This window comes from Hyperolius riggenbachi, chromosome 12, assembly GCF_040937935.1.
Source record: "Hyperolius riggenbachi isolate aHypRig1 chromosome 12, aHypRig1.pri, whole genome shotgun sequence".
Lineage (NCBI taxonomy): Eukaryota > Metazoa > Chordata > Amphibia > Anura > Hyperoliidae > Hyperolius > Hyperolius riggenbachi.
The window spans coordinates 185,976,879-185,990,674 of NC_090657.1; the positions used below are offsets into that span (position 1 = coordinate 185,976,879).

Sequence of the window (13,796 nt, forward strand, 5' to 3'; positions counted from 1 at the left end):
CTGCAAAAGTGAAACCAACTAAAACTTCAAGATTTTTTAGGATTGACATAAATTGTAAAGAAGAAATGTCTTTGCATGAAGGTTATTATGCTGTGGCTAATCTTTCAGAGCAGAGAGGAAGTTCTGAGTTTAGTTCCTCTTTAAAGGATACCAGATGTAAAAAAAAACAAAACCCTAATATGCAGTGGGTAGGGGAGTAAGAGCAAATACTTACCGCACCTTCCGTCCCGCTCAGTCAGCCGCCGTTCTCCCGTAATCCTTCCCGGTTTTCTTTGCAAATCAGATGACTTTCCTGGCTTGTAATCTGGACATACTGGGCCGTGGGTTACAGCGAGTTCTAGCGAGTTACAGATAATTGTGTATTTCCCACTCCCAAGCATGCCTGCAGGATTTCTCAAGAGCTGCCCCCACCCTCTGGAACTCCCTTCCATTGCCCATCAGACTTGCCCCCTCCTTCAACACATACAAGCAAACCCTCAAAACCGACATCTTCAAGATGGCATACCCACCCTCCCACCACACAGTAACTCTCTACTGAATATGTATTCTGCTGCCCTACCGAGTGTGTCCATCCCCCTCCACTTAAATTGTAAGCCTTTGGCAGGGTCCTCCCTTCCCTAGTGTACTCTACATGATTGCATGCACCTTTCCTATGACTGCCTCGTACTTGTATTACTGGGCCTATCTAATCAGCCCAAAATCACATGATCATGCATCTGTAAGGGACTTACCTCCAGGATCCAGCGACGGGCCATCTCTGCCAAGAGCGGGTCGCATCCTGGCACTTCTGCATGTTGACATCCTCCGCTGGTGATGCGCCCACTGGGGATCACTCTGCGCATACTGGTGGGAGGATGTCTCGCTCCTCTCGGCCACAGTATGGTCTGAGGCGGCAACAGAAGAAGTGTCAGCTAACAGGATAGTAAGCTGACACTTAGGCAGGGCTTTATTTAATAAATTATTTACAATTTATTTAATAAATATAATGGATGCTGACCCTGGCTGAGATTGAACCCTGGTCTCTCATGTCAGAGGCGATGCCCTTAACCAGTATGCTATAGCTGACACAAAGGCCTCAATTCACGGAGCTTTATCAAACACTTTATCAAATGTTTGATAATTTACCCCATGAGTATAATCTCATTTTGAATTCACTAAGGTGTTATAGATTTATCAAATGTTTTAGCGATGAAATGATCAATAAATCTATAACACCGTAGTGAATTCAAAATTAGATTTTACCCATGAGGAAAATTATCAAACGTTTGATAAAGTGTTTGATAAAGCTCTGTGAATTGAGGCCACAGTCAGGATGTTTTGCTGGTCAGTACTGGTTAGTCAGTTGACATGTATTGCTACCTGTGTCAGCTGATCTCTCTGTCAGCTGACACTTAAATAGGATTATTGCCTGCATGTAATTGGCTGTTGTGTGCATGTGAGCAGCCACTGATTAGATGATGTCAGTATTTAAACCTTGCTGTGACAGTTGCATGTTGCCCGTGATAGCTCTAGCTTGCTGGTTGCTCTGTTTACCTGCTGTTGTTATATTGGACTATCTGGACTTTGACCTCTGCTCATTTACTGGACCTCCCTTGTCTGCTGCCTGAACCGGCCTATTGCCTGGATTATCATTACAACTGTTTGCTGCCTGGTTTGACCTCGGATCCGCCTTCAGTCTCCAAGCGGCGAAACCGCTGTCTTTTCACTTAGTACAGTGCTGCGATCCGGCTGTCCCCCTGGGGCACTAGAGAGCGATCGGCTCTCATAGGCCAAAGCCTATGACAGCCGATCGCCATAATTGGTCGGATGGGGGGAGGGAGGATGAAAAAAACAAAAACAAATAGGCATTTTTATTAACAAAGAAATAATATAAATATTTTCACAAAAAAAAAAAACACTGGGGGGAGGGAGATCAGAGCACACCACCAACAAAGAGCTCTGTTGGTGGGGAGAAAAGAGGGGGAGGATCACTTGTGTGTTGCCCCAGCTACAAACCTCCCCTTTCTCTGATACTCCAGATCAGGTTGTTTTGTAACTACACGTTATGGGTGTGAAGATCCTGATGGCCACAGGTGTTTTATGAGCCCTGTAAGATGGGCTTCCATCAAAGTTTCACTGGGGGACCCCATGATTTGTAGTTAAACTCCTGTATGGAAGCTACCAAATGTATTTCTATTTAAACAATGCAGGTTGTCTGGCTGCCCCCATGATCCAGTGTCCCTAATACTTTTAGCCACAGACCCTGGACAAGCAGGGAGATCAGATGTTTCTCAGTGAAGTCTGACTGGATTAGCTGCATTTTTATTTAATGATGTATTTATATAGTGCTGACATATTATGCAGCACGGTACAGAGTATTTTATAACTGTCTCTCAGAGGGGCTCACAATCTAGTCCCTTCTACAGTCTTTGACCTGGAGACCCAGTGTTGCTAGGCAAGAGCGCTAACTACCACGCCACTGTGCTGCCCACTTGTTCCATGCTTGTTTCTGGTGTAATTCAGATGCTATTGCAGCCCAAGAGATCAGCAGGACTGGCAGGCAATCTGCATTGTTTGAAAGGAAATAAATATGGCATCCTCCATATCACCCTTGGTTCCCTTTAAGTTGATCAGAATTGTCATAGTGTCTCATGCAGGCCCCTCCCTAGTCATTGTCAGGTGTGTCCAGAATGGGCAGTATAGTGAGCACTGTACACGGTAGAGGAAGGCTGAGAAACACCTTCTAGACAGCATTGAGCCAATCACAGCACTCCTTTATGCATACATAACATTCTATTCCATGCCGGAATATCGGAGTTATACCTTAAGGTCTTTTAGAAACTTTTCTTCTCTGGCTGATGCTTTATGGTGGTTTGCTTTGAATAATTTTCGGTACTGGTCTATTGTCTCCACCTGCTTGGATAAAACTAAAAGCATATAAAGAATATTTAGATCATAAGAGACTTTTACATCACAGACAGAAATATTGACAATAGAATATAGTGGTATGATTGAAAGATAGGATTCATTCCTGATTAATACATGAATCATCACTCATGACTAGTGTTACAGACTACTCAGCAATCTCATGGTGAACCATGACTCCTAGGAGAGTGTAAGGGGCTACAACAGGACCAAAAAGCCCTCTTTCCTGAAATGTTACGCAAAACAAAAGTTTGCCTTCTCAAAACAGAAGGTACTTGCGATAATTCAGGTTGGAGTGAGCATATGTCTACCACGATGCCTCTGGAGGTGTGGTTAGCTTACAGGGTCAACAAAGGATGATTTGCATATTCAGCAGTGATGCATTGTGGGAGATTTTTCATTACTAGTGATGAGCAAGAATTTCGCATAATCGTAACTTTGCATCCGAAATTGCAATTACGGTGAGTTTGTAACGATACTCAAGGACCGTTATTTTGCAGGTATGCATATTTTCGTGTCGATTTCAACGGTTAATAGCAAAGCCCCCATTTATGCTATCGTCACCAACAGTGGTACGTAGATTGCTGTGTCTATGCCTACATTTTGTTACCTGTTATGGTAACAAGGTCACGACCAGCACAGCCTGATTGTTTGTCTTTGGGTATGAAGTATACTTTAAAAGCCTGTACAAGCCTAGTTGAACAAGATCGGTAATGAATACTAATTACAGAGTTACTATTTAATTACCAGGCTGTACTATATTGCGTTATTTTCTGAGGATGACATTGTAGAATCTATCTAGCGGCTCCATCCCAATCTCCTATACAGAGGAGTCTAATTGGTCTGAGATGTTTCCTTAACAAACGACTAAAGGGAATTCCAGTGTAATTAGCACTAATGAGTCATATCATGTATTGCTCTCCCCTCGCGGGACGCACAGATCGATAGACAGTTGCCGCTATATGATGACCTCACCATCAATCGTATCGAAAGAGGGATACAGTGACCAAGCTCTCATCATCTATTAATGGGGAGGAAAGTACGTAAACAGATCATATAGATAGATGAGCTAAAGGTTTCTTTTTATAAACAAGTGATAATTGCTAGCATCTCTAGGTCCATTTTGACTGTTTGATGGGACCTCTGTTTGGCCCAATGCACACCAAAACCGCTAGCAGATCCGCAATACGCTAGCGGTTTTGGGAGCTGATTTTAGAGCGATTCTAGGTATGTTTAGAGAGGTTTTCTAAACATTCCTAGCGGTTTTGGGTGCGTTATTGTGTAGCAGATTACACATATTGTTACAGTAAAAGCTGTTACTGAACAGCTTCTGTAACAAAAACGCCTGGCAAACCGCTCTGATGTAGCGTTTTTCAGAGCGGTTTGCGTTTTCCCTATACTTTACGAAACGCTTTTGCAAACCGCAAACGTGCAGCAGGAGGCACGTTTGCGGCTGGGCAAAAACCTCAAACCGCCGGTGTGCACCATCCCATTGCAATACATTAGCCAAGCGTTTTTACAGGGGGATGCGGCCGGCGGATCGCTCCAAAAACCGCTCGGTGTGCACTAGGCCTTTCTGAGGATTGCATGACCCACCCCTGAATAGTGATAATAACATAAAATAAAAAAAAGATAAGTAATGGAGACTGTGAGGCTGCATTTCCACTTGTGCGGTGCGAATCGCCGCGGTAAAAATTTGCATGCGAATGCGAATTTCGCATGCAGATCTATGCGAATTTTCATGCGCATTTGCATAGATGACGATGTATGCGAATTTAACCATGGCAGTGCTGGTGTGCTTTTCCATTGTTTCTATGCGAATTCACATGAAAATTCGCATACCCAAACCTCATGCGAATTTCCTATTAAATACATTGTATGCGATTCGCATAGCGGTATGCGAATTCGGATGGCTCTGCCATGCGAATTTTTTCTGCACAGAAAAACGCAAAGGAATCCTGACAAGTGGAAACAGTCCCATTCACTTGTATTGCTATGCGAATTTGCATGCAAATTCGTGATAGTGGAAATGGGCCCTGAGAGGTATATATGAGGTTAAATATGAAATTTCCCCAAGCCAAGTTTTTAAATCTTTGTATTAATCTTTTTGTATAATAAACTTCATTTTTAGTAGGTGTTTTTCAGATGTCCATTATTTCACTTTGTCTTTATCCAGGTGCCTCCCCCGCAAGAGAATTGCAGTCAGCTTTATTAGCAAGACATCCACAGCGAAAACATTAAAGTGGACCTGAACTCTTGCACAGGACAGAAGGAAAACAGAGAGAAATCCACCATGTATGTGTCTAGAGAGTTTTGCCTGTCTAATTCCCCCTCATCTGTGACTTATCACAAGTGTAATTTGATCTGTGTCAGCTCAGGAATCTCAGAAGTTCCCAGCAGAGCAGCTAATTTAAAACACAGGATGTTAACCCTATGCCTGCTTCCATGAAAGCAGGCAGTAGACACACCACAGATTTATTGCAGGATTTGTATCAGCTGTAACAAAGAAATGTTTTTATTTAACCTTCCTGGCGGTAACCCCGAACGTAGTTCGGGGTAAGCCGCGCAGGAGGTTTTCTCAGGCCCCGCTGGGCCGATTTGAGTAATTTTTTTTTTTTGCTGAACACAGCTTGCACTTTGCTAGCTGCGTCAGCACTTCGATCGCCGCCGCCCCGCGCTCGATCGCCGCTATCCGCGTCGCAACACAGCCCCCCCTAGACCCCTGCGCTGCCTGGCCTATCAGCGCCAGGCAGCGGCAAGGGGTGGATCGGGACTCCCTTAGACGCCACGACGTCCATGACGTCGGTGACGTCATCCCGCCCCGTCGCCATGGCGACGGGGGAAGCCCTCCAGGAAATCCTGTTCCTTGAACGGGATTTCCTGATCGCCTATCGCCGGAGGCGATCGGCAGGGCTGGGGGGATGCCGCTGAGCAGCGGCTATCATGTAGCGAGCCCTAGGCTCGCTACATGATTTAAAAAAATAAATAAATAAAAAAAACGGCTGCGCTGCCCCCTGGCGGTTTTTAATAGACCGCCAGGAGGGTTAAAGGTTATGAAGCTGTTGCTTTTCTTTTAGAGCGAAGAGGAAGTTCTCAGTTCAGGTCAGCTTTAAAATGTTTCAATAATGTTTAACTGCCAGTAATGATGTTTGCAATCATTCATTAGAGGTAAGTACCTCTCATTCTGTCTTCTTCCCTGATCACCTCTTCCCACTCCCGCTTGCAAGACTTCTCTCGATCCTCTCCCCTCCTCTGGAACACTCTCCCTCAACTCATCCGCCACTCACCCACACTTACTATTTTTAGGCACAATCTGAAAACTCACCTCTTCAGGCAAGCATACTCTCTCCTACCTAGGACCCTGCCCACTAACCACCATTTCTACCACTCCACACACAGCTTCCCTTTATTTACTGTCCTACACCTTAAAACAGGGGTCAGGAACCTTTTTGGCTGAGAGAGCCATAAACGCCACATATTTTAAAATGTATTTCCGTGAGAGCCATACAATATGTTTCAATCTGGGACAGTAGGGCTCACGACCCTGTTGCCATGGTAATGTGTATACAGTTGATCCGCCGGGCAGCGGAAGTGACAGACACCTCTTCAGCTTTTCTTGGGTTTCAGCAAAATCAGCAATTTCCCCAAGAGCCAGACAGGAAAAATACCGACTAAGGCCAATGCTAGCAGATTTTGAAACGCTTTTTCTTATTTTTCTGCAGCGTTTCAGCTAGCGTTTTGCGGTTTTGTGTAGCAGTTTTGGTGTAGTAGATTTCATGTATTGTTACAGTAAAGCTGTTACTGAACAGCTACTGTAACAAAAAACGCCTGGCAAACCGCTCTGAAGTGCCGTTTTTCAGAGCGGTTTGCGTTTTTCCTATACTTAACATTGAGGCAGAAACGCATCCGCCATCCAAAATCTGCAGCAGCCCGGGAGTATGCGTTTCTGCAAAACGCCTCCCGCTCTGGTGTGCACCAGCCCATTGAAATACATTACCCTAGCAGATCCGCACACGCAAGCGGATCGCAAACTGCAGCCGAACCGCTCTGGTGTGCACTAGGCCTTACAGCTTGTACAATTAGCTAGCTGACTTGGGGGTTGATTCACTTTGTAGGACGAGATCCCCACACTTTGGCCCAATAGGATGCCTGTCAAATAACAGGCATCCTATTGGGCCAATCAAAGTGCAGAGATCTCGTCCTACAAAGTCACTGGACCTGAAAGGTCCAAAGTGGGACAATTGAAGCAGCTGTTCGTTTTGGGGGGAGCGCGAGTTAGTCAGTAGTGCACACTACAGCAGTAGTGTGCCTACTTTGAAAATTTTACTTGCACTGCCACACTAAGCTGCGCTGCTTGAGCAGTGTAGACTTAGTGAATTGACCCCTACTGATTTGTCTGTGAGCCAGATGTAGCTATCAAAAGAGCCACATCTGGCACCCGAGCCATAGGTTCCCTACCCTTGCCTTAAATGTTTAGACTGTAAGGCCTTTTGGTCAGGGCTCTCTTCCCCTTTTGTCTCACAATGCTGTGTAATGGGTGTACATACCCCTCACCTTTTGTAAAAACATGTAGTTAATTTGTTCACTGTATTAGCTATTATACCCTCTTTTCTTGTATCAAGTGTTGTATCATATACGCTGTATTGTTATACCCTGTATGCTATTGTACAGTGCCACGGAAGATGCTGGCGCTATATATATCAATAATAATAATAATAATAATCTAAACACCCTAACAGCCTCCATGACCAGTCCTTTTTTTTAATTTTATTCTATTCTATTTTTTTTTTTACTTTTTTTTTGTGAGGGGCATCTCCTACTCTGGTCTTGAGAGATCTCTAGGAGAGATACAGGACTTTCTCAGATCAAGAAAGCCTAACCATTGGCCTACTCCTATTTGTTAAACAATACATTGTTTCAAACTGTAATATTAATGTTACTATTTACATTGCATTGCATTGCATTGAATTAAAGATATAGTTTTACTGCAGGGAAGTTCAAAGGGTCATTATCTCTGCACTGTTTTCATAGTTTAAAATACAGAGTGTAGTTTGAAAACTGCAAATATTAGAGAATGATGAAATATTATGAAAAAAAGAAAAAGCTATATATATATAACTGAAAATAAAAATAGGAGACCCTTTTCTTAGCTACTCATGTTCTATTAATAATCCGTACTACACATAAAATTCATTACATCATAAGGTGTTTTTTTTTTTGTTTTTTTTTTTGCTTCAGTGTCATTTTGTGCATAATAATAATAATAATAACAATAATAACAATAATTGCTGTTATTATTATGTTTTAAGTCAGATGCAATGAAAATCAGAGCTGCCACCACTGCAGGTTACAACAATATTTTTCTCCAGGAGAAGAAGGCGGCAGAAATGTAAGCCACAAACTCTGCGGTAAGACGGAGATAAAAATATCAGCAGGTAATCAGGTCATCTCAATCTCATGGATAAATAATGTGTTTTATCCCCGGAGTGAGACTTGATCCCTTCCTCCTCTTCTGTCTCTCTGGATTTACACCAGATCAGGAGGAAACCCAGGGAGCGAAATGTGGAAACTTAAGTGGCTTTGTTCCTCTTGCAGCAATGAACGCCCTCTGACTACTAAACAGGAGAAATTGTGCTAAAAAAAATATTTTAAAAGAAGTGTATACTAAATTGGAATAACAATGAATGTATTTTTGAAAAAAAAAATGGATATGCACAAAAAATTGCACACAAAAACACAACATTCTGTTCTAATTTATAAGCAAATATAAAAAAAAAAATATATATATATATGTGTATTAAAAGTGTAATTCCTGACAATTTTTAGGCCTTGTTCACATTACAAATCGCAAGCACAATCGCAAGCGCTGGGCGTGTTTTAACTACTTTACGACCGCCTAACGCCAATGGGCATGACCGTGGCAGAAGCCCCAGGACCGCCTAACGCCAATTGGCGTCAAGTCCTGGGGCTGCAGTTTCCCAGGAAACGGCCGCGTGGATGCGCGATCGTTCCCTGCCGCTTCACGGAACGGAGTTCCATGAATAGCCTGCTAGCCGCCGATCGCGGCTAGCAGGCTGCTTGTAAACGAAAGGGGGAAAAATGCCCTTTGTTTACATCCGGTCAGCGGCAGCACTGTACAAGATCGGCGATCCCCGACCTCTGATTTGCCGGGGATCGCTGTCCTCTCATAGGCTGATGCCTATAAGAGGCGGAGAGCAGGACAGATCGCTGTCCTGCTCAATTGTACAGGCGGAGGGGAGGGAGGAAGGAGAGAGAGAGAGACAGCGGCAATGAGAGCCTCTAAGAGGCTGAAGAAAAAAATAAAAGTGACCGCGGCGATCGAACCCCTCCGGCAGCATGTTCCCTAAGGGCCAAAAATAGGAGGTGAGTCCAATCCCTATACTCCTTAGCTGGGCTGTGCAGGAGGCTGAAAAGCCTGCACAGCCCAGTACACAAAAAAAATGCCTGGTCTTTAGGGGGGTTTAAAGAGAATCTGTACTCTAAAATTCTTACAATAGAAAGCATACCATTCTCTTTATTATGTTCTCCTGGGACCCTCTGAGCTGTTTCTGCCACTCCCTGCTGCAATCCTGGCTTGTAATTGAGAGTTTTAGGCAGTGTTTACAAACAAACTAACCAGCTTGTGATAGGCTCAGACTGTGACTCACACAGAGTGTGGAGGGGGTGTGTATAGCTTCTGCCAATGACAAGCAGTGCAGCACATTCCACACATTCCAGCCTCAGCGACAGAGCCGACAGAATAGAGAAGATTACGTCATATAACATAACACAGCCACTGTGCAATTAGGAAAGGCTGCAGTAACACAGACCACATTAGAACAGGCATAGGAACTTATAGAATAAAAGAAATAAGGATAAACATTTTGTTACAGAGTCTCTTTAACACTGCAGTCATCAAGTGGTGAAAGTGCTTTTCCCTGTGCTTTCAGAGCGATTTCTTGTTAGGCGATTTGAGTTTTTCTTTCTGAAGACATTCAGTAAGTGAACTCTTTGACCTGGAACTGAATGTAACTAATATACATTGTGAGCAAAAGCGCTCACAAAATCACTTTTTAGAGTGCTTAGTGATTTTCCTATACCTTGCATTGAAGCGTAAACGCTCAGGAAATGGTACAGGGCCCGCGCTCGGAAAGAAAGCTCATCGCTCATGCGAGAACACTCACATAGAGCAACATTACACAAGAGCTTTGAATATGCTTCTTAAAATTGCAAGTGCTTTAAAAAAAGGTGCTCATAGTGTCAACAAGCCCTTAATGTTTGCATAGAGCGAGAAATGGAAATAGATGAACCTCTCTGGTGGTAGGATTATTTCCGGATTTTAGGGTCTAAAAGCTGAGCAATTTTTTTCACAAGCTTTTTGACCCTAAAAGCAGGAGTGAGATCTGCAACAGCCCTGCACAGACTCACTTACCTGGGATTCAGCGCTGCAATTCTCCCTCTGTTCTCAGTGTGGCGCTGTACCCCTATAGTGAGATCGCCATCTGTCGTCATGTGACAAACGGTGATCTCACCAGTGGGATCCAGAGCCTCTGAAGACCGGAAGAAGAATGTCTGCCTGCGTCTGGATCCCCTGGGAGGTGAGTTGAAACTCTTCCATGCTGCGCTGTCCCAGCATACCTCCTGGCGGTTACCCCAAGTCAGGCTTAAGATTACTACTCGTGGCTTCTTTTTCCACCCCGACCTGACTCAGGGTTATTGCCAGGGAGGCTAAGATATGATACAGAAAGAAGCAGCGGTATTGGGCAAATAAAATGTACCTATAGGAATTCCCAGGGTCTGCATAGAAAAGGAAGACATGTGATTATATAGAGGAAGACCCTGCTAGAGCAACTAAAGGGGCTCCTTCATTACACATGAGACAGATCTCTCTCTGATCGCATCTGATCAAAGGGAGACCTGTTGTGCCTGCCCATACACCCCCCCCCCCCCCCCCCGTGCCTGCGTTGTGTAAATTCTCACCTGTCCAGCTGGTGCTGCTCCAGGCCACCTCTGCTGTCTGCTATTACTGTGAATGCTGTACCTTATGACAGGCGTACCACGTGGCGCGTATGTGATGTATCACACCTGTGTCTTGTGTTATGAGGGCGGGACTGGTAAGGATTTACGCAGCGTAGGCACAAGGGGGACAATTTTAACTTGGGGGGACAGCAGCCGTGGGTCTGTCCCATACCTCAGTCATCACAATATTGGACGCCGTGCACCTGTTCGAGCACTTTCGACCGAGATTTTCCAGCATGCTCGATCAATGCATTTGACAGATCTCAGCACCAAAATCGGTCAAATCATCGATTGGGCAGACAAGTTGTGGCACGTTTCATGCAATTTGATAAAATTATCGCATCAGGTGGTCGATCAGGCCACAAAATTGCTCGATGTGTAGCCACCTAAAAGAGGTTGTAGAGATGTTAGTAGAATCAAAAACCCTTGTTAGACCAAGGGGCCACAGACAATGCTTTATTGAGTTCCCGTTTGTATAAAGTAGAATGAGAGGGGAAGCCTGAGTAAAAGATGTAGAAAAAAATAAAAAATAGATAAATAATAACTGCTGATTTTATAGGCCTTTTACATTTTAGTAACAGGCTGTAAATTGAAAATTCAAGGTAATTTTTCAGTTTTAAAGAGACACTGATGCGGAAAAAAAATTATGATATACTGAATTGGTTGCGTAGTATTACTAGAACATTAGTAGCAAAGAAAATATTCTTATATGTTTATTTTCAGTTATATAGTGTTTTTTTATAACATTTCATCATTCTCTAATATTTGCAGTTGACACACTACGCAGCATTCTAAATGATTTTACAGAGCAAGCTAGTGAACTTTTGAACTGTCCTCGGCAGAGAAAAAGAAAATACAATGACTGACAGTTGAGATAACAAGCTTCAGAAGACAGAGCTCTCTGTGACTTTGAAAGTCCTAGAGAGCAGTGACTCTTTTTCATAGATAACAACTGGAGTTTCTTAACTCTTCCTGTACTGGAAACAATATTAGACTCGTGTCTCTGCTCCTAATGTTTTATTTCTTAGCTGTACTACACATACAAATCATTATAACCTAAGTTTATTTTCACTTCAGATTCCCTTTAACTATAAAATGACTTGCATAGCACCAATATGTTGTGGTAAATTTTTCTAGTGAAGGTGCATGCAACCTTATATTTAAGACTTATTTAGTGTAGTCTCCTCTGCCATGAATTCAGCTGTTCCACTCGCCACCACCTGCCCCCGCCAAACTAACTGGCAGCCCTGGCTCACTGAACAAATCAAACAGCTGAAAAGGCACTCCAGGGTGGCAGAAAGGCAGGAGCTCAGGGATGCCCTCACCTCTGCTAAGCAGTCTTATTTCTTCTCGCTCATTTCCTCACAGTCCCACAACCCAAAACAATTGTTCAACACCTTTAACTCCCTACTTTGTCCCCCACCTCCTCCCCCTACCACATGTCTGTCAGCCGACGACTTTGCATCATACTTTACAAACAAGATTGATGCAATACGCAATAGCTTCAACACGCAACCATTTTTACCAGCTCAACCGTCACCTATAAATTCCTTCTGTCCGCCTGCACCCTCGCCCAACACTAACTGTCTTTCCCCCGCTCCACAAGACCACTCTCCCACTCTAACATCTTTCACCACACTAACTGAACAGTGTCTTTCCTCACTAATCTCCAAAGCGCATCTCAGTACCTGTGCCCTGGACCCCATTCCCTCTCATCTAATCCCCCAGCTTTCCTCCTTTAATCCCACTATAACAACTCTATTCAACCTGTCTATCTCCACTGGCATTTTCCTTCCTTATTCAAACACGCTATCATCACACCACTAATCAAAAAACCCTCTCTTGATCCAACTTCTCTATCCAACTACCGTCCTGTCTCGCTCCTCCCCTTTGCTTCTAAACTGCTGGAACATCACATCCATTCAGAATTGTCTGCCTTTCTCTCTACCACTACACTGTCATCTTTAGGAATCAAGGGACAAGCACATTCCTGGATCTCCTCTTATCTCTCTGGACGCTCTTACACTGTCTCCTTCTCTAACACCAATTCCTCTCCACACCCACTGTCTGTTGGTGTACCTCAAGGCTTTGTTCTTGGGCCACTTCTTTTCTCAATCTACACCCGTGGCCTGGGACAACTAATTAACTCTTTTGGCTTCCAGTATCACCTCTATGCAGATGACACCCAAATCTATCTCTCAGCTCCTGACCTGTCCTCACTACTATCCAGAGTTCCCGACTGTCTACGTGCCGTTTCTGCATTCATGTTCTCCCGCTTCCTCAAACTCAACATGACTAAAACGGAAATTGTGATTTTTCCACCATCGCTATCTACACCCCCACCAATTGCAACCATAACGATAGAAACACCCCAATAACCACAACCACTAAGGCCCGCTGCTTGGGGGTTATACTTGACTCAGAGCTCTCCTTTAAACCTCACATTGCCACCACCTGCTATTTCCAGGTCAAACATATATTCCGTATCCATCCCTTCCTCACACAAGAGGCCACCAAAATACTTGTTCATGCCTTAATCATCTCCCGCCTAGAATACTGCAACACCCTGCTCTGTGGCCTACCAAAAAACAGGCTAGCACCTCTCCAATCCTTACTAAATTCAGCGGCCTGCCTCATTCACCTTTCCACACGCTCTTCCGATGCAGCCCAACTGTGCCATTCTCTCCACTGGTTACCCATTACCCAGAGGATCCAGTTCAAACTCCTGACTCTAACATACAAAGCCCTCCACGAGTTGTCTCTTCTATACATCTCCTCCCTAATCTTAAGATATTGTCCTTCCCGCTACCTTCGCTCCTCCCAAGAAGTTGTCCTGGCCTCTAAGCTGATCACCTCCTCTCATGCTCGCATAC

At 44.0% G+C, this 13,796-nt stretch overlaps 1 protein-coding gene across 2 annotated transcripts in view; it reads right to left on the minus strand.

Annotated features, from left to right (window-relative positions):
* LOC137541205 (formin-H-like) overlaps window positions 1–13,796 on the minus strand; it is a 174,937-nt gene that overhangs the window by 19,662 nt on the left and 141,479 nt on the right. For both annotated transcript variants that reach the window (XM_068262386.1, XM_068262387.1), the window contains one exon: window positions 2,803–2,906. In XM_068262386.1, coding sequence (XP_068118487.1) covers window positions 2,803–2,906 — 104 coding nt within the window. The remainder of the gene's footprint in view (window positions 1–2,802; window positions 2,907–13,796) is intronic.